A 22708-nucleotide genomic window follows, 5' to 3' on the forward strand; every position below is an offset into this window, starting at 1 on the left:
TCTAATTTACATATGCAAATAAGAATTTGGATTTGGTTCGGCCAGGCACAAGGATTCAGCTGAATCTGAATAATGCTGAATAAGGCCGAATCCCGAACCCAAATCCTGGATTTGGTGCATCCCTAATTGAAAGCAGTGTCTTACTATTCTCTGCCCTGGTGGCTCAGACTGTTGATACAATGTAAGACAAGGCCTGTCTTTGCTGGGGAACTAAGACTTTTGCAATATTGTTTAAAAAGTAACAACCAGGAGTTAAGCAAATGCTGCTTTCAATAGCAATAGATTTTTACAAATAAGCACTGGACATTTGCACTTTAATAAATGCATATATGAAGGTTGTTTAGAATCATGTTTGCTTTTATCAGAGCCAGTTTTTACTTTTGGGGTTGACTTGCCCTTTAAGGGGCACATGTTGTGTTGAAGCAGTGTCTGATCTCATATTTATCAGTGCAAGACATATCAGCACAATAATTCAGTAATAGGCAAAAGGTTGTGCTTCTATGAGTAATAGTTTATGGTGTTGTTGACGGAGTTATGAAACAAATGCCATATCTGCTCTGTTTCCGACTATTTAGGCACCTTTGCCATTGATACTGCATAAGACACAATCATAAATCCAAGTTCTCCAGAGATGAGGGTTTTTATTAAATTCTTGACCCAAAAACAACAGCATACAGAACCTGTAACTAGCTCTGTAAAGTAGCTATTGTACCTGGCAATGTGTTAGAATGGCTTAAATAATACACACAATCAATTACTCCAGCAACTCTTCAGTTCTTCAGCCAGCAAAGGACTATTTTGTCCACAATTATTGAGCTGGAGCCCTATTTGCTTTTAAACCAACGTTAATAAACTTAGTACACTTATAGAAGCCACACTGGAGCTTTATAATGAAGACACACAACGCTGTGAGAAGCACCAATGGAAATAAAAGTCAATAAGATGTAGTTGTTCTTGCTTCAAACTAATGGAAGAGAAAACCTCTGCAACTTACCAATGAAATTTAATTCTTTAATGTCAAAGTGACAAATAATAGCCATTACACGATAAGTTAATAGAAGCCTCACTTCTTCTGGTTTTACAAGATAATAAAGCAACATAACTACGTATGTAATGTATAGCATAAACCTAACAATTTCTAAGGCACTTGTCTGCTTTATTAAATGCCAATAGAACTCTAAATGGAGAGAGCCACTGTACAGCTTCCAGCATTTTCTGTCATCTTAAATCACTGACAAGATGCTGGAAAGTGTAAGTTCAATGATTCACAATGTGATTCCATATGTTTTGCTGATGGTGCAGTTAAAAAGTCCAACAAAATGGCTAGAAATGCTTCTGCTTGATTTCAGTGGGTCAGTCACTTGAACCCCCAGGTGCACTTGCCGGTCATACAGTCGAGTTATAAGTGAAATGTGGGGCTCCTAAAATGTTAGGCCATATCCCCCTTTTGCATATCCGCAAGCCATAATGACCTAGATATGATCACTTAAGCAAATGGACAAAGTACACTCCATTAACCCCAGATATGCCAGTAAGATCGCTGCAGATAATGAGCATATTAATCCAAGATATGCCTGTAAAACCATTGCAGTAAATGGGCAATGAGCATGGGAACCCCAAAACGTGCCAGTAAGATCACTGATTGAATGGATCATGGGCACATTAAACCTACATATACAGGTATATATATATATATATTTAGTCCAGGTGTGTATCCGCACTCTGACTTGTCCAAATGAGTGCTATATCAAAATATGATAAATAGCGGTGAAGAAGATAAGCACTCGAATATTCTGATCAACAATTATTTATTCCACTGTGCATACCAACGTTTTGGTCCACATTTGGACCTTTATCAAGGATTTTGTGCAAGTGTTTTGGTGCAATTAGTGACATCAAAATTTGCAAACATAAACAAGCCAATAGCATTACAGCTTCAATGAACACCTTCCGTATCCTATTACTCAAAGTGCATTCCATATGCATATAGTGAACTTACTACTTTACAATCAATGTGTCAGACCATCCGGTGTTAAAGAATAAAATCGAAGATGTGAAAGTCCATTTTGTGTGATTATTGTGCAGGATATCTACAAAGTAGAGTAATAGGATACGGAAGGTGTTAATTGAAGCTGTAATGCTATTGGCTTGTTTATGTTTGCAAATTTTGATGTCACTAATTGCACCAAAAGTTTTTTTGTATGTTGGGTATTTAAGCCAACACCAAACACCAAATGTGGACCGAAACGTTGGTATGCACAGTGGAATAAATAATTGTTGATCAGAATATTGGAGTGCTTATCTTCTTCACCGCTATATATATATATATATATATATATATATATAGACAAATACAAGAGGTCCTCTGCACACAACCACATATATTTCCTCACTCCCCCATATTGGAATGAATTGCAATCTATACTTCAGAAAAGTTCTACAGAAAACTGTTTATGGGCCTTTGCTGACAGGTTGTAAAGTGACTCAGTTGCCCTTAAACCAGTCCTGTTTTTCATTCTAAATCTGAGGGGAAATTTACTTTTAAATTTAATTTACAATGTTATAGATTTGTCTTGATATTTCATTGTTTATGGCTTTTGATAGAGCTGCCTTCCTATTCTACCTTTCAGCTTACCATCTGAAATACTATCTGGCTGTCAGAGTCACTGACCCTGCCTTCATTGTCATTGTTATTGTTACTTCTTATTCTCATTTTTCTACTGAGACCATCTCCTATTCAAGCCTGTCATTAATTGTATTTTATTCTCTCGCAGGGATTTTGAAGGTAACAGAATAAAGACTTTGGAGAGCTCCAGCTTTGTGACATGTAACGAGCTGACTGTTCTGTAAGTTCCTTTTGTGTGTCAGCAATTGAGTCACAAACGAGAGAAGGCATTTCTTTGTGAATAGCAGTACGTGGAGCTTATACTAATAGAGTTGCCTCTGTTCTTGCAGTAGCTTTTCTGACTTGCTGAAAATGTGCAATCATTTCTCATAGTTAAAATTTGTCTGTAACCTGCAATCAAATGGTAATTTTCAAAATGAAGGTGCCAATAAAAGGGACTATTTAGAGGGTAACGCAAGCCTGAGAAAGGATTAGAAATTAAGGTTCCCTTCTTGGGTTTAGCATCTGTGCATGAGGCTAAAAAAGGCTCTCTGCATAAGATGCATTATACAGCCTAATAATTTGCCAGACTTAAGTTGTTCTTTTACATATCTCAGTATGATCTTCCCAAACTGACGTCAATCTGTATTCACACAGTGTAGGACTGGTGCGTCCAGGGCCCACTGGGAGTGCAACTGTCAGGGCCCTTTATGCGAACTGAAGGGCCCTCCTCCCAGCCCCCAACCTTGCAATGCTCCCAGCCCCCCACTGCACATGCTATGACATCAGCACCTACTTCCCTCCTTCCCTGTGATTGGTTCAGCTGGGGGAGAGGAGAAGGGACAATCTGGGCAGGGCCCATGAAAACTGGGACCCACTGGGCTTTTTCCCGGTGTCCCGCCAGCCCAGTCCAACAGCAATGGAGCCTTGTTTCATACTTTCCATTTGTTGAACACTGAGGGGCTGATTTATCAATGCTCATATTTTTATTTTCCTGCCAATTGAAAATTTTTTGTACTAAAAATCGTGCATTTAAGTAACGACATTTAAAGCATGATTTTTCTCTAAAAAGATACCCAAATGTACTGGAGGGGCTGTTAGAATACTGGAAGACTAACAAGGACTTGCCCATCTGCAGACTTGTGGTCTGAATTAAAAGATCTCATAAACCAATTAAGTCATAGGAACTGAGAGAAAGCACGCAGAGCAGATTTACTGCTAAGTGATTTCTTTTTCACAACATGTTTCGGGCTGCTCGCCCTTTATCAAGTGTAAAACAAACAAAATGGTCACAAACTTTTAAAGGTATAGGCAGGAAGTGAGATCACACATGGTAGGTGTGGGTTACCTTAATTATTACACCTGGAGCGGGGGTGTCTTACTGAGATGGAGAGCTAGAAATAACCCCAATTCCCAGTCATCCCTACGTGGTGTATATCTCATAAACCAAGTTATGGGTAGACAATTACAAAGGGACATATGGCACACACTTTTGTGCTAACCAATAAACAATAGTTATGGGCGAATTTTTTTGCCAGGTGCGAAACCGCAGCGAAAATTCGCCTGCGTCCGTTTTTGTGACGCTGGCGTCCGTTTGTTTGGACGGCCGGCACTGTTTCACAAATTTTTCTGCTTTTCGCTAATTTCGCTGGAAATTCACGGATTTTCAAAAACATTCCAAATTCGCCCATCGCTGATAAGCAATATCAATACAAGGGAGTGAGACTGATGGAGTAAATGAGGGGACGATTGTGATATCTTTATAGCTATGAGTTCAACATTTTACAGACTTCAGAGGAAGGCAAACAAAAAGTAGACAATAACCAATGATGGTGGGTCTATTGTTTTGTAACCCTAGCATGACAATTCCTTTGTAGAGGAATCTTTGGGAGATCCCTACACTGGTCTTGCCTATATCTCATCAACACCTACTGTCTCTATTTCAGCCGACACCACTTAGAAACCTTTCCATTTCAATCTTTTGTGTGTGCATACCAATGTAATGTTCAGGTCAAGAATTACATTTATCCTTCCACAGGAAACCAGACAAAATGATGCGTTTGAGCAAATGGGGACCAGAAACGAATCCTTCTATTGTTCTTCTAAATACTGTACTTTTCTAATCCACTGACAGCAGACTGATATCATTTTCCCTGTTATTCCCCTTTTAGGTTTCTACGCGGAAATCAGATCAGCTTAGTAAAAGAGAATATATTCTCCTCATTAAGAAGCTTAGCAGAAATGTAAGAAAAATGCCTCCTGCAAATGCAACTTCAACTCAACTTCCCATGAAATATACAAAAGAGTTATACAAGAGTACAAAACTGTATTATTTTTCGTAAATAATTCAAAATGATCTGCGTGCTTGTAAGGGCTCGTTTACTGATTTGATTTGAGTCTTAGCAGTTCTTCTATTGTCTTGAGCTATTCTTGCTTTAAATAGACCATGTTCTGGGGCATGTTCTTTACACAAAGCCATCTCCTCCTTTTTCTTTCTGTTGAAGTTAGTTAATTACTTCTTCAGCTGTATAATTCTGAGAATATTTTGTTTTATCTCCATTCTTATTGTCTAATTACTTATGATTTCCTCTATACCACAAATGTTGCGTTGTTTGCTTGTAAAGTCTTCCTTGTTCTATACATCAAAAATATTTACAAAGGTAAACACACAATTAATTATCTTGTTGTGGCAATATAACCCAACAACTGAAACCCAAACAAAAAGGCTTAAGATTAGTTTTCCAGCTTCTAGTAAAAGATATCATTGCGGCTGTTGTCTGCGGCCAAGATTTTTGTAGCGTTTATAGCATTGTTTATATTGTATACATATTTTTGGGAGACGTATGATCTTGTAGTCAGAGCATCGGCTTCTGCCTCCGTTTTTGAAGATTGTTTTTGCATTGTGTTTTGTTTCTCTTCGTGACTAATTCTGAGAAAACATTCCCCTTTTGGACATGAGCTCATTGAGTTGGGCTTAAAGGGCTAGTTCACCTTTAAATGGACGTTAGTAAGAAGTAGAGAGTGATGTTCTGAGAAAAATTGCAATTGGTTTTCATTTCTTATTATTTGTGTTTTTTTGAGTTATTTAGCTTTTTATTCAGCAGCTCTCCAGTTTGCAGTTTCAGCAATCTGGTTGCTAGGGTCCAAATTATCCTAGCAACCATGCATTGATTTAAAAAAGGCTGGAAATTGAATCAGAGATGGTCTGATTATAAAGATGAGCTATAAAAAATGGCATAAATAAATGTGTAGCCTTACAGAGTATTTGCTTTTTAGATGGGGTCAGTGATCCCCATTTTAAGGCTGGAAAGAGTTAGAAGAAGAAAAAGGCTAATAATTAAAAGACTATAAAAAATAAATAATGAAGACCAATTGAAAAGTTGCTTAGAATTGATCATTCTATAACATAGCTAAAACTTTAAACCACCCCTTTAAGTAAAAAAAAAGTGCATAAACATTGTCTGAACGTATAACTTAACATATAAATTATTCAGGTTTATTTTTTTACACAGACATATCTGATTCCACAGATTCAAAGGAAACCATGATACTCATACAAACTATTTCCCAACCTCCCTTAGGCTCACAGTGTAATGCAACCTTTCTTAACTTGTTCTGCGGTTTTCTCTGGAAAGCAGAATGAACTTCAAGTCTCAGAATCCATCATTTCAATACTGAACTAAGTGAGGGAGGAGCTGCATAACACTGAGCCTAAGGTAGACTGAACCGGCCCCTGCAAGTAGAGGCAGAGTGGAAATACTGTAGGTATGTCTGTAAAAAAAATGTAAAAATAATATACATATATATATATATATATATATATATATATATATATATATATAGTGAATAAAGTACCCCCTCTTGTAAAATATAAGGATATTATAAGTTACCGAGGAGTTTCATGACCATATAAAAACACGAGGCCGAAGGCCGAGTGTTTTTATACAGGTCATGGAACTCCGAGGTAACTTCTAATATCCTCATATTTTGCAACTGGGGGTACTTTATTTATTATAATACACAAGTTTTAGGGAGTCATGTGACAGAAATGACATCAGAACTCACCGTTTATAACTGATGACATCAGAACTCACCGTTTATAAGGATATAATTTACAAGATATTCATGGCTTTTGTGTATTATATATATATATATATATATATATATATATATATACATATACATATATATATATATATATATATATATATATATATATATATATATAATTTTATTTAATTTCTGGAAGTTCAGATTGTGTTTATGCACCTTTCTTACATACGCCCAACTGAAGGAGCTCATTTGTGGTGTGCAAAAGATTTTCATGAATAAAAAGTGAAACTGACCCATTTTGCTTCACCACAAAATCTGTGGAATATTTCACTACAAATTTCAACCTTTTACATTATAAACAAAGAGGTCAATTTAGGAAAGTGGTGCTTGGAACGCTGAAGGAAAGCCCCCAAAACATGAACAAGCAACTGAAATCAGGGGTCTAAAATGTTCTGCTTTCTGAACATGGAAAAAATGTTCATGATACTACACTGTACAAATAGGTAGGGGGCAGATTTATCAAGGTTCGAAGTGATTTTGAGGGAATTTTCGAAGTTAAAAAATTCAAAGTAATTTTTTGAATACTTTTGAATACGACCATCGAATAGCATACTACGACTTCGAATTTACTTCAACTTCGATTCAAAGTAAAAATCGTTCGACTATTCGATAATCGAAGTACTGTCTCTTTAAAAAAAGCTTCGACTTCAATACTTCGTCAACTTAAACCTGCCAAAGTGCTATGTTAGCCTATGGGGACCTTCCAGAGCAATTTTCTAAGTTTTTTATATCCGAAGGAAAATCGTATGATTCGAAGTACGATAGGAGTACGATCGTACTACAATCGGAATACGATCGTACAATGAATAAAATCATCTGACTTCGAATTCGAATGTCGGAGGATTCTATTCAATTGTCAAATTTCGAAGTATTTTCCACTTCGAAATTCGACCCTTGATAAATCTGCCCCTAAATGTCATCTACTCATTATTTTTTACAATCAGTATCTGTGTAACTGTAGTAACAGTAATAAATCTCCCTCTAGATCTTTGACTTCATAATAGGTCATTTAGGGGCAGATGTATCAAGCATCAAGTTTATGGGAGTTTCTAAAAAAAACCTTAAACTCGAAATTCGGGGGGGGAGAAAGACCAATCGAAACTTATCAAAAAAAAATTAGAATTTTTAAAATTCGGGTGAATAGGATCGACCCGCAAACTTGAATCAAATTGTTTTAAAAAAATGTGTTTTTCAAAAATCCACCAAACTACTCCACATTGATTGCAGGAGGTCCCCCATAGGCTAAAACACCAATTCAGCAGGTTTTAGTCTAATTCAAATTCTTAAAGGGACAGTACATGATAATTTTCGAAATTCAAGTTTCCATTTTTTTTTAAACTCAAATCGAATTTGGATTCTTCCCTAGTCGAATTACACTAAAATAAACGCAAAATTCAAAAAAATCTAATCTTCAATTCGACCCTTGATAAATCTTCCCCTAACCTTTCAGCGTATACAAACTGGAGAGGTAATCACCTTAGCATTGTATTAATCAACTGAATTTGTAGCGAATTTTTCCATAATTTGTATGTTTTCATTTTTCTTAGAGATCTGTCAAACAATTTAATCACCCGCGTGCCTCTCTCCAGTTTTAAAGAACTGAGTCACCTTCAGAAACTGTAAGTTGAGTGAAGTGGATTGTATATATATATATATATATATATATATATATCTATACACATATATACTGTATATAAAGGTTTTTCCAGAATGCTTGGGACCTGAGGTTTTCCAGATAACTGATCTTTCTGTAATTTGGATCATCATACCTTAATTATAAAAACCTTGTATAAATCTAGTAAGGATTAATCATATCTTAGTTTGGATCAATTACAATGAACTGTTATTTAATTGCTGGGGTGGGCAATTCAGCTGGTTGGTTGAATTTTTTATATTTATTATTATTTGATATGAATTATTTTTCTGACATTCAAGCCACTGTCTGGTTGCTAGGTTAGCAATCAATTTACAGCCACAAATCTAAACAACAAGAAGTAGAATAATTTGAAAAGCTTAAAGCCTTTGCAGTTGTAGTGGCCTTAGAATAACACTGCCTATAGTATAATACACGTTTATTATGAATGTCCCCTTTAAACTGAGCAAGTGAAATGCTACAGTGTGCCATAACTGGCCATTAAATGACACACAGTTTATTTTTTATCTGAACTTTATTTGTAGAAATTTAGGCTGTAATCCTCTCTCTCTTCACACTGAGCAATTTGAAAGCCTGCAGCATCTCCAGTCGTTGTAAGTTAAACCTAAAATTTGTATTCTTGCAGATTTTCGTTGGGGCAATTTCTTTTTATTTCATTCAAGATAAGCTACACCAGCACATACACACATACAATTAAAATAAACATACAACACAATATAATAATTTCACTCTTTTTTAATATACTCAATAAATATTATCCTTGTTTTCTGAAAGCAATAAATATACTATATAATATAGATATATATATATATATATATATATATATATATATATATATAGCTATAAGGGAAATATAACACAATAGGCAAACATGCACCCATATACTCATCTACAAACATACATAATACATATACCCATATGATATAGAAATACACTGGCACTCAAGGCAATTGAAGTGCAGGGTTACCCCTTGCTATTTATTTTGTGCGAACGTGCAACGTTTATCAAGCATCTTGATAAAGGGGCTTGCCCCGAAACGTTGCACGTTTGCACGAAATAAATAGCAAGGGGTAACCCTGCACTTCAATTGCCTTGAGTGCCAGTGTATTTCTATACAATTGTCCTTTGGGGGTTGCCGTACCCTCTTACATTGTGCACCAGGCCACCTGGAGAAAGGAGGGAGTGTGCTCAGCTTTACCTTGTTCCAGTTCAGCATATACCCATATGAATCACACACACACATGCAAGCACACAAATACACCTACAGTATATGGCACACATGTAGTTACACATATACAAGATAAATGCACCCATATGGCATACATTTACAGTACAAATAAACAAGTGCACATGCACCCACGTGACACATATATACAAACACACATGTCCCTGTATGAAGTATGAATTTTGTTCAAAATTTATATTTGTTGCAGTTTTGCAGTGATAGTCTTTCTCTATAAGGGGCAGATTTATCAAGGGTCGAATTTCGAAGTAATGGGAGTTTTTTTGAACTCCCATAACTTTGAAATTCAAATGAAAAAAAGACCAATCGAAATTTATCCAAAAATCTAAGGTTTTTTTTGGCCAAATAGGTTCGCTTTCGAGAGAAAAGGTAAAATTTTTTCGATCGAATTAGAATCATACGAATCGAAGTAACAGCGCATTTGATCGAATTTGATTCAAAGTTTTTCCAAAAAAAAACCTTTGATTTTTCAAAGAGACAGTACATGATAGATTTTGAATTATCGAATTTGGACTATTCCCTAGTCTAAGTACACAAAATTTAGCTCGAAATTCGATTTTTTTTCAATTCGACCTTTGATATATCTGTCCCTAAATGTCAATCTTAGCTTTTTGTCAGATCATTGTTGCTGCTATACAATTCAAATGATGCTTATTTAAAACTAAATGTAAAATTGATGTGATTTTTAGAGACCTGGAAAAAATCGAAATCCCCAATATAAGCACAAGAATGTTTCAGCCGATGAAGAATCTTTCTCACATGTATGTATGTTTGCATCAATGCCCATTATTTACCTTTGCACTACATCTTGTATCATAAATCACAATACCACTATATTAATGATCAATGTTACCAGCAATGTTATTGTCCATCCGAATATCTGAGTTAAGCTCCATAGACTTCTCATAGCTTTCACATTTATTCACTAAAAGAAAGAATTCAGGCTATACTGATTTAATATACTGTCAAACAACAACTATGTTTGTACCTGATTTGTCTAAATATTTATTGTCCAAATCTGTGCAAGAAAGTAATGATCTTAAAGTGGCAAAATGTGGTTTCTGTAATTATATTGTCTTTGTTGACAAAGTTTAATATGGTTTTTGACACATATAACCCTATGACTGTGTGCAGTGGTTTCTTCTATGCTTTACCAGTAGCTCATGATCAACATGTTGCTCCCCGACCCCTTGGATGTTTCTCCCAGTGGTCTCAAAGCAGGTGCTTATTTTTGAATTTCTGGCTTGAAGACAAGTTCTGGCTGCATAAAAAACCAGATGTACTGCCAAAAAGAGCCCCCTGTAGCTGCCAGTCCACACAGGGACTACCAAATAGCCAATCACAGCCCTTATTTGGCACCTCCGAGGAACGTTTTTCATGCTTGTGTTGCTCCCCAACTCTTTTTACAACTGAATGTGGCTCACGGGTGAAAAAGGTTGGGACCCCTGCTGTAGGGGAACAGTGTCCTAGTAAAATTTGTCTATATCATTTTGCTACTTTGGGTAATATGCTTGGAATAAGTTGATTTGATACTTCACACTGACATACGGTGTACTGCATGATTAAATGCGTCACAGAAGTACCTAGCAGAAAGTAGGTCACATCTAAGAAATTGCTCCTTGATTTTTTGGAAATCAATCATTTCTGCCACTTAGTTACTAATGGAGACATCGGTCCATTAAAGGGCACCTGTTGGTCAAAAATATTATCCCCAACCAAAGGTGTGGGCTAATAGAGCCCTAGCCACACACTTATTTAAAAGTAATAAAATGTCCTCTAAAGAAGGAATCTCTTCCTTTATACAAAATAGAAATATAGACTTCCTGACAGCAGCTATAACCAGAGTAAAGTCAGTTTAAAATTAATTTCATATTATATTGATTAGAAGTTAACTTTAAGTTCACAAACTCGTACAACCCTAATTTGGTTACTTTCTCTTTAAATAGCAATTAACCCTTGGCAATCCAGGGCCCTGAGTCCCTTTTTGTGTATGAAAAGTACCAGGAACTGGGATTTACAGTGCAGTGCCTCCACCTAGGGAACACTGAGGAGCACACCTCAGGGGTATTTCCACTAGGGAATATAAAACACACACAGTTTGCAATAAAACAAATATAAACTTTATGTAAAACTGTATGCAATAACTGTAAATGCAAATCACACAATGTCACTTTACTCTGGGGAACCTGTACGGACTATCAACCCCTGGCACAGTCTTTCAATGCCACAGTCCCACATGCCATACTGGGTGGATAAATGTAGAATAAATCCAGTGAGTTCAATGTCCCTTCCCTGAGAGTTCTTACGTCCCCAGGTAGCGCTACCTGCCCCAAGGTACCTTTCCTTTTGAAAGTAGTAGCGCTCCCATGTGGCAGGTACACAAGCAAGACCTGTCCTCACCCTGGGGAACACACAGTGGCCAAAGTATCCAAAGGCAGGAGATGGAAACTGGCTCTCCCTGGTGCCCAAATACTTTCTCAAGCAGAGCAAAATACAGCCTTTTCCTTCTTCCTGGAAACTCCTTTTAAGCAGCACTGTCACGCTCCACAGATTTGGATCTCTCTGGCTGCTGCAGCAGGGATCCCTTTATAAGCTCTCCAAAGTCAGGTACTCCCCCTCTCCCAAGGATGCACTGGGGTGCCCAGCCAATCAGATGGCTCTACAGCCTCTAACTGGGCTGGATGATGTCACAGACATAAAAACAGGGGAAGGATTTGTCTGATCCCCTACACTCTTATAAACCTAGAAGTGCTGAGGTGCATAGCTAAGTAAGATTCTACCTCTTTCCATAAGGAAAATGTTTTGGAGCATGGCCATATGTGGTGAAAGACATCCACATACAATTCTTGTCATTTAGGACGAACAGAAGGAATCAGGCATTTTTTGGTAATATGTTTGATATACAAAATAAACCAGTCTAAATAAACTTATTATCTTTTTAGAGTAGTCCACTTTAAATTTGATGAAGACAAAGATGTTCAAAGATGGTCTATGATCAATTACAGGCTAGGAAATAAACTGGAAATAAAAAAAAACCCCAGTGATCATAACTAACCCCATCCAATCACTATGATCACTGATCCTTGCAAAAGAAAAAAAAAAGACAGTAAAATCTTACAAAAACCACAGGAAAAAAAATAAAAAAAATAAAGACCTGTTGTAAAATTGCTTAGTTCTGTCTTCTAGATTCTAAAAGTTCATTATGGTAATTTTAAGCGACACCTTGTAATTTAATCTCATAATTGTATCTGTCCTCGTGTTTCTTTTCAGCTCTCTCCTATCCAATACTCTATCATTTGCTAAACATTTAACAAACCTGCTGCATTGTCAGACATAATAGGATAGCTATTCACATGACTCACATAATCGATGCTTTGCCCAGTGTGATTGACTACAAACTACATGTGTATTGTAGCTGTAATTTGTTTAAAATGTATTTGAAATTAATATTGTTTTCAAGATTGTATAGCAAATCAAACCAGTGCCTGAAAATGTTTTGTATATCTTTTATCATTTCTATCTACTTTTCTCCATTAGTTGCTGGTAAAGAACAGCCATTAGGGTTTTGCAGAGCTCTGTGTAAATATTACACACTACACAACTACTTTCTTTGCCAATAACAGCAATCACGAAGAACAGATTTTAGATGCCTAAAAAGTCACTTGTGTGCAGATTAGAATTTCATATAAAATATTCTGGTGAAGGTAGGAAAAAGCAAATCTTTCTCAATGGGAGAAATTTGGACTTGGTACAAGTAGAAGATCTTGCCAGAAATCATCATGAATGAATTGTTTTTTGTTTATACTATGTGGATTCTTCCCAAATCAAATTTTTCACATAAGTAATGCGATTTTCTGCTTGTAGTACAGATATTTCACTGGGGGATAACTAGCCCTTGATGTATGAGGATATGATTATTGATGTGATTGTGTTGGCCCAGGTTGAAGGAACATGTTGTAGTTAATTTCTGATGATAATAATCACAAGTGTATATGTCAGTGGAATGTTATGAAAAAATAAAAATGTTCCTTAAGTTCAAATGATGTTCATCCTACTGGTTAATTAATGGACACAGTGTAAGTGATGTCAGTTTATTTAATGTGTCCTGGAATTAATATCTTTACAACTGGTTTACGTAGTATTATGTGATTATTATCAAATAAGCAGAGTTTTGAAATAGAAATAACAGCAGATAAAACAGTGTAATGGTCTGATACAAGAATAGTTGCCAACATTCCAAATGTAATTGCAAATTTATTTGGTAGATTACATAGTAACACAGTAAGTTAGGTTGAAAAAAGACACGTCCATCAAGTTCAACCTTTTAACTATTTTAACCTGCCTAACTGCTAGTAAGGCAGTTAGGCAGAGGAAGGCAAAAAAACCCCATCTGAAGACTCTTTAATTTGCCTCAGAGGTGTAGAATTCCTTCCTGTCTCCAAAATGGCAATCGGACTAGTCCCTGGATCAACTTGTACTATAAGATGATATTAGATGTTCTAGATATCATAAAATTGCCCTGATTAATCTTTGGCTGAAACCCTTAAAGTTAAGGAGCTCTGAAAACGTGTGGATTCCCAGACTGGGCAAAATCAAAACCAAGCAAAAATACCAAACCAAGAAATAGAGGGGAAGAGCATAGCAGGCGAAGCAACATAGCCATCCGATATGTGGCAGGAACATCAGAAAAACGTAGGAGACTTTTCAAGAAACATCACATTCCTGTGTATTTCAAACCCAGCACACCGTAAGACAGGAGTTGGTGCACCGTTAAGACCCAACACCAAAGCACATGAAAAGCAATGTGGTCTATGCTTGAGACCAAACCATGTGCACATTTTGGATAGAGAGGACAGATGGTTTAAAAGATGTGTGAAAGAGGCCATTTATGCCAAAGTAGAGAAACCATCCTTGAACAGAGATGGGGGCATGCAACACAGCCTGTCATTAACCTACAATGCCGCTCTGACATATTTACCATGGTGGCTTCACAACAATTCACACTTCCAGTCATGTATATGGGAAGATTAACACTTGCCTCAATGAAACTCATGGTACCATTGTCACTGGTTCAAACTTTCACACTTTCAGACTTTGTGAGTTTCAGCCAAAATCTTACTGACGTTCAATGGAACCACTGTGATTGGATGTGTGACTTTACTTCCCTCAAGGCTTTAAATGCAGGGAAATTCCCTACCAATTCAGTTGAACTGAAGAAGCTACTTGGATGAGTGGTGAAACGTTTTCAAGAAAAACTCTAAATGTCCAGTTGCCTTTGACTTAATTCTACCAGATAACCATTAAATTAAAACAAGAGAAAAGTCAGACAACATACTGTATAGTTTTAGTTCTTTCTTTCAGTTTAGAATATTTAGAAGGAATACAGCTTTATTTACAAGCAGGTTATAGAATGGTATGTGCTATGAAATTACAAACCCCAGATTCCAAAAAACATACCTATACAAACCTATATTTTCCATATTATCATAAAGACTGCCATGATGTTTGCTTGTCTCTACCAAAGAATTGGTTTCAAGGGGTTGTTAGGCTTGGTCCAAACCTTGTACTTGTCCCTAACTTCACCCTTAAGTGTGTTGTGTGGCCAGTTTAGGAGGTAGATAAGGGGAAGGTGCACCTATACCTATTAAAAGAGACCTCATAGAGATACATATCATAGCAAAGGAGAAAAGTTGCTTCAGTTAGTGAGCTATGACCAGAAGGCTTCCGTTTTTGAAGTTCCCTGTGAGTGTAAGAGATCTCCCACATGGATGGAAGGGAAGTTACTGTAACAAGGGAGTAGGTTCTAATACTGAAGATAATTTGTTCATCTGAGCCCATTGTGCAAAGGCTAATTTCAATGAGAAATAATTGCCGTACATTCACAGTGGTTCTGTATGTAGGTCTTCCCAGTTAGACCACTAATTGCTTTATAAAAAAATAAAAAATTCATATCAACCCATCATCTATACATTCCCACTTACTTGGACTTTTCAGCATTACTTCTAAATGGGACCCTCTTTCTAGACTCTTTCTAGACTTATTTGCTAACATTTACCAACACCTCTTAGCTCTTTATTAACCTATTGAATAATCACATTATGCATACTTTTCTGCTACATTTCCAGATAGAGAGGAAACTCACAGGTACATTTCCAGATAATTTGGTTATTTTATATTTGGAACTATTATTTATTTCTAGGAAAAATCTAATTTATCATGTACTGTATTTCTTTTAACACTTTTATAAAATAAAATCTCTTCTCTCTCTTCTCATTTGTAGATATTTTAAAAAGTTTAGATACTGCTCCTATGCACCCCATGTACGTGTTTGCACCCCCCTAACAGATGGGATATCATCATTCGAGAACCTTTTGGCAAACACCATTCTCAGAGTATTTGTGTGGGTCATTGCTTGCATTACATGCTTTGGGAACATCTTTGTTATTGGAATGAGATCGTGTATCCAGTCGGAGAACAAGACGCACACAATGTCAATAAAGGTCCTGTGTTGTAAGTATCTAATATTGTTACTAGATTATTCAGAGCATTTCGCAGCATAAAATGTTGTTTTGCTGCTCAGTCAAGAAATGCATCATTTTTTATGAATATGTGCAAGGGTTGGTTTTCATCCCAGATATAATTAGGATGATAAAGTTGCATCATTGTAAAATATTTATTCTTAATATGATTCTTGGCGGTGAAGGATAGTTAAAATCCATCTTCCAAGACTACTGAAAAATGTTCATCCGATTTTTAAATTTAATTCTTAAATATTCTGCAACATTTGCACATCACATGCAATGCTACCGATTTGGCTTGGCTGAATTTTTATTTAAAGGATTTTTTTAATTACTCATCTCTGTGCAATTCCTTTACCATACAAAACAGTTCTTCAAATATCTATATGACAATCACAAGCATATTTTATTTTCTTCACTGATTGTTTTCTTATGACTTACCTAATAATTCTAACATAAAAAGTAGCAAAATTTATTTTTAGATGCTTTTTCCGAAAACTTTAAAATCAATAGATCCAATTGCTGATGAACACATTACAATTTATATGTGATACAAGCTGCAGCTTAGTTCTATTATTTTCCCACTGTGTGTACAAATTGATTACAAAATGTAGCAATAAATCAGATTATACTTAACTTTATTGATGCATGAATGGTTGACAGTTGAGCAAATCAAATTGCCAGCTGCATTTTATGTATATAGTACCCTTTTGAGTGCACGTTAGTTGTGTGAACTATAGTGTGTGACCATGGACTATTTCTGTTTGTATTGTGACACTCAACCACTTGTACCTGAGCAACTTCCTGTAACTCCCGGTACCTTAGAGGCTATTCTTTGCATCAAAAGACCCAGGTCACAGAACAGTCTCTTGCAGCAAATAACAGGTTTATTAACAGTGAACATTTCAACTGAAGTTATTTACAGGCACTTTGATGTAATTCAGTATAACAGTAGCAGCATCCCTGCCAGAGGTGAAATAAGCAAGATATAGGTTACCACACTCCTGAGGCAACTCCTCATAGAGATTAGAGCACTCTCCCCCTTAGCCTGGGTCTTGTATCTTTGCCTGGGTCTTGTATCTTTGCCGGGTCTTGTATCTTGGCCTGGGTCTTGTATCTTTGCCTGGGTCTTGTATCTTGGCACCCTACCTGGTCCTCAACTCACCCACTGAAATCCCTGCACTAGTGGTTCACACACCACAGGTTCCTAACCCCACTATTCCTCCTCATTGGAGTGAAAGTTGCTCACTACCTTCCCTGAGCCTTCCTCTTGCTCCTGGAGCAACTGTGATAAAACTCACTATAACTTTTCTAGATCTTGACCCCACTGTAACCCTGGGCCTGTAACAACCTCTCAGAGAGGTTAGGTCCCAGGAAAGACCCTGAGTACATGGGGCTATACCCCCTTATACTTTAAATGCTGCCATCTACTGGGCAACAATAACCTAAATCAAATTACAGTTGACCGAGCGAGGGAGACATAGCTGCCTGGGTAGATTCAAAGGACCACTTTAGGGGGGTTATTTATCAAAATCTGAATTTTCTGAAATATACTCTGGCCAAATCCGCATGGGTTATTTCCCCTTATTTATCAATACATTTTCCCGAAAAATTCCAGTGTGGGGAAAAAACGACAAAAAAGCGTATGAAAATTCGAATTGTACGATTGTCTGCCCAAAAACCACCAAATCTTTGGATTATTGCATGAAACCCAACACAGATCAAGATCTTCAGGACTTCTGCCATTGACTTATGTACAACCTCGGCAGGTCTGTGATGCCGGATTTTTGGATTCTAACTTTTTCCATCCTTGGGGTATAATAAATCCCCAAAAAATTTTTATTTTTTTTCACTTAAATTTAGAATTTTTCAAGTTATTGACATTCTTTAATAAATAACCCAATAGGTTTCCAAAGGGGAAACTGGCTGAGAAATGTCTAACCCACAGGGTTACAAGTTTTTATGAGCAGCCATTCAAGATTAACTTTTGCCTTCCCTAGTGTAAAATACAGGAGAAGGAAAAAATGAAAATCTCATAACTATTGCTATTGTAACCTCATCTAAGGTTATAACTAGGGTCATTTAACTATGGGGCTGATTTATCAATGTTGAATTCAAATTTTTTCCATGATTCAAGGTTTTTTGAGCTAGAACTCACACATTCGAATTACAGTTTCAAGCACTAACATTTTAGAAATTTTAGTACTAAAAACTCAAAAAGCTTTAATTTAAAAATTTGGCACCTAAAACCTGCAGAGTTCACGTTGAAGTCAATGGGAGTTGTCCTAGGAAAAATTTAAACGTTTATTTTCTTTCATTTCGAATTTCTCAATTTTTTTTTTTGAGTATTTGAATTGAAATTTTTTGAGTTTGAATTTTTCATATAAATCCGGTACAAATTATTTGAATTTAAAAAAAGTTGCTAAACAACCCTACCCAGGTTTATTGATACTCCCTTCACAAGTCTACGTGTTATTAACCATTTTGTTCAGTGTACTACGATATTAGAAGAAATTTGTATTTTTTTTTTCAAATAGGTGCTGACTGTCTTATGGGAATCTATTTATTTTTCATTGGGGTGTTTGATGTAAAGTACCGAGGACAGTACAAGAAATATGCGCTGCTTTGGATGGAAAGCCTCCAGTGCCGAAGTCTTGGATTCCTGGCAATGCTCTCTACTGAAGTCTCAGTTCTGTTGTTGACTTTCTTGACCTTGGAAAAATATTTAGCTATTGTTTTCCCATTCAGTAATATTCGACCAGGAAAACGGCAAACGCTAGTAATCCTTATATCACTATGGGTAGTTGGATTTATAATAGCTATTGTTCCATTTTGGAATGAAGAATTTTTTGGAAATTACTATGGAAAAAATGGAGTTTGTTTTCCACTTTATCCTGACCAGACAGAAGAAGCTGGTGGGCAAGGATACTCTCTTGGAGTGTTTTTAGGTATGTTTTGCTTAATATTTGTTTAAACAAATTTCAAAAGTAGTTTTACAATCTCCATCAGTACAGCACAACGGTTCATTTACTATATGAAAGTGCAAACAATTGGCTAAATACACACAAAACTTGTTGCAGAAAGTTTTCATTATTCCTTTCTATACAATACACACATACTATTTATTATTAATATTATCATTATTATTATTATTATTATTATTATTAACATGTATAGCATTATCTAATTATTATACAGGTAAGGCACCGATTATCCATAAACCAGTTATCCAGAAAGCTGTGAAATATGGAAAGGCCATCTCCCATAGACTCTATTTTATCAAAATCCAAATTTTTAATTTGTAATTAAACAGTACCTTGTACTTGACCTAAACTGAGATATATTTAATCCTTACCGGAGGCAAAAAACAGCCTATTGGGTTCATTTTTCAAATGATTTTCTAGTAGACTTAAGGTATGAATTACAAAAGATCCATTATCCTGAAAACCCCAGATCCCAAAAGTTTTGGATGACTGCTCCCATACCTGTACTTATTATACATTATCTAATTATATTAAAATTATACTTAAAGGAGAACTAAACCCTAAAAATGAATATGGCTAAACATGCCATATTTTACAGTATATACTGAACTTATTGCAAGAGCCTAAAGGTTAAGCTTCTCAATAGCAGCAATGATCCAGGACTTCAAACTTGCCACAGGGGGTCACCATCTTGGAAAGTGTCTGTGACACTCACATGCTCAGTGGGCTCTGAGCAGCTGTTGAGAAGCTAAGCTTCGGGGTTGTTAAATTTATCAAATTATCAAGCAGAAAATGAGGTTGGCCTGTCATATAAGCTGATGCTGATTATTAAATTCTGATGCTAATTGCACTGGTTTCTGAGCTGTCATGTAGTAATTATCTGTATTAATTACTAATCAGCTTTTTATTGTGACATTTCTATTCTATATGTACTGTATATTGTGAGTGGGTCCCTAAGCTCAGTAAGTGACAGCAGCACAGAGCATGTGCAGTGAATCAGCAGAAAAGAAGATGGGGAGCTACTGGGGCATCTTTGGAGACACATCTTTACTGCTAAATGGCTGTGGTTGCCTTGGGCGGGAACAGAAGCAAAAACATAATGTACAACATTTCTAGCTACTTTTTAGTTAAGCTTTAGTTCACCATTAAGAGACTGGATTCAATATCGAATAGGCATAGGTCTCATACCTGTACCCCCTGTTGTAGAAGATGAGGACGATAGAAGTCAGTTCTATGACCATGACCTTTTATATGGTCATGGAACTCCTCGGTGACTTATAATATCCTTAGGGGGAACATTAATCTCTATATAAATAGTTATATTTTATATATAAATAAGTTGATAATACTTTGGTTCCTAAGCCAATATATATAAACACATTTCTCATGTCGGCTTCATTTTATTTGCCAGGTGTGAACTTGCTAGCCTTCATCATCATAGTGTTTTCCTACATCAGTATGTTCTGTTCAATCCAAAAGACCGCCCTTCGAACATCAGAAGTTAACAGTCATATCCACACAGATGTTGCTGTCGCCAACCGATTCTTCTTCATAGTATTTTCGGATGCTGTGTGCTGGATTCCAGTGTTCCTCCTAAAAATACTCTCGCTTTTTCGCGTAGAAATCCCTGGTAAGCTGTGTGGATCAGATGCATAATTACAGATAAAGCTGTTTCCCATTCACTTATGCTGCATGTATCTCTGCTGATTCAGACAATGTGCTGATTTTTGTAGCTGTTGAGGCTATGGCACATGGGACATTTTTAACATGCCCTGTTTGCCATTATCTTTAACCGTTAGGTGTTGGCCGCGAAGGTCATAAGTTGCTCTGTAAGTCACTAAGCATCATCATTCACTTAAAGGGCATGTAAAGTCTAAAATAGAATAAGGCTAGAAATGCTGTATTTTATATACTAAATATAAACATGAACTTACTCCACCACAAGCGTAATAAAACAAATAATTTATGCTTTCAAATTTGGCTACAGGGGGTCACCAACTTGTAACTTTGTTAAACATCTTTGCAAGACTAAGACTGTGCACATGCTCAGTGTGGTCTGGGCTGCTTAGTGATCGTCATAAACAAAGCTACTTGAGTTCTGCATGGCTGGGAAGTAAGGCGGGGGCTCCCCCTGCTGTTCATAAGTATGATTGTTTCCCTGCTCAGCAGTTAGGAACCATCTGACAATTCCTATCCACAGCAGTAAATGAAGGGAGAATTTCACTGCATACAGTCAGGTTTCTTATAAAAACAGTACACATTTTTTAATTATTGTATATTGGAAATAGGTTTCTTTTTCTTTAAAGAAAGTAAAAATTGGATTTTATTTTTTTGCCTTTACATGCCCTTTAAGTGCTAATTTTTGCTTTGGAAGTGTCCACCAGACTTCGCATAACTATGTCATATAGTATGTGTTATTTTGTGACAAATATGCGTAATTCATCAAAATGTCTTGTTTGCCATTATACTTAACCATTATCTGTTGGCTGCGAAGGTCATAGGTGGCTCTGCAAGTCACTAAGCAAAATAATTCTCTCATCGGGGCATATCCACTTAAGTGCTAATGTTTGCTTTGGAAGTGTCCACCAGACTTCGCATATCTATGTTATACATTACTGTGTGAAAAATACGCGTAATTCATCAAAATGTGCAATTACGTCTCAGCAAAAGAATGGTGGCATACTTTCGTCAGTGATGATTCGTTGGCACAAATATTTCGAAAATTAATTTTCTCCAGCGTTACTTTATTCCTAGCGAAACTTCTTTAACTTACTTACGCTTACGTCAATTTAAATTCAGTGGGTATAAAAAGGTCATACTGTATGTATGTGTTTATTAGGGATGTTGGTGAAATTTCTGAAAGTGGCCGCTTCTTAATAAAAATTTCCAAGCAAGCAAAATGAAGACAGAGATCCTGAATTGTCCTAGACATGAGCTCACCCTAAAACAAATGTGTACATTTTAAATTTCCATACTTTAATAAATTAGCAGATTAACGAAACACAGCAATGGTTTTCCAGCGACAAGTTATTTCACTAGTAAAGTATGTTGCTTGTCTTTTTGTAAATAGTTGATGTTGCTGCAAATTGATTATTTTGAGAAAAGTTGCCAGAAAACACAATTTACTCATTTATAAATGTAACACAAAACAAAACTGTCAGATTATTGGTAGGCAATGCAGTAGATTCTTTGTTTTATGGCAGGCAAAGCGTTTATGGTTAAAGACTACGGCAATGAAAACAGAATATATACAACCAAACATTTGTTCCTGGGTGCTACTCACAACTGTGTATTCCAGTGATGAGAAGGAAAGTGAGACAAAATGCTCCATATAATGTAAGTTTATTGGAATAAGGTCAAAGACGTTAGCTCTGTTCATGAGGATTGTTCTATCTAGAGAAATGATAACAATGAAAAGAAATGATGGATCAGTTGCTGGGCCTTACAGCACTGGTACAAGTGTATACATACATTGTTCTCTTTCTATGTATCTGAATTGTTACCTATAGAAACGTGGCCTTTCCATCTGCTAATAAGATTTTTTTTTTCTTCTTTTTTTCTTCTTTTTTTCTTTTTTCTTCTTTTCTTCTT

The 22708-nt window shown here is 36.2% G+C and overlaps 1 protein-coding gene across 2 annotated transcripts in view; it reads left to right on the forward strand.

The window, feature by feature from the left end:
- Positions 1–22708, forward strand: part of rxfp2.L (relaxin family peptide receptor 2 L homeolog) — a 163553-nt gene that overhangs the window by 139566 nt on the left and 1279 nt on the right. The window contains exons 8-16 of one of the 2 annotated variants that reach the window (XM_041582647.1): positions 2775–2846; positions 4777–4848; positions 8266–8337; positions 8897–8965; positions 10305–10376; positions 15896–16125; positions 18671–19081; positions 20529–20747; positions 22321–22453. In XM_041582647.1, the coding sequence (XP_041438581.1) occupies positions 2775–2846; positions 4777–4848; positions 8266–8337; positions 8897–8965; positions 10305–10376; positions 15896–16125; positions 18671–19081; positions 20529–20747; positions 22321–22418 (1315 nt within the window). In that variant the 3' untranslated portion in view covers positions 22419–22453. The remainder of the gene's footprint in view (positions 1–2774; positions 2847–4776; positions 4849–8265; positions 8338–8896; positions 8966–10304; positions 10377–15895; positions 16126–18670; positions 19082–20528; positions 20748–22320; positions 22454–22708) is intronic. The other variant, XM_041582648.1, reaches the window with a different exon arrangement.

This window comes from Xenopus laevis, chromosome 2L (genome assembly GCF_017654675.1).
Source record: "Xenopus laevis strain J_2021 chromosome 2L, Xenopus_laevis_v10.1, whole genome shotgun sequence".
Lineage (NCBI taxonomy): Eukaryota > Metazoa > Chordata > Amphibia > Anura > Pipidae > Xenopus > Xenopus laevis.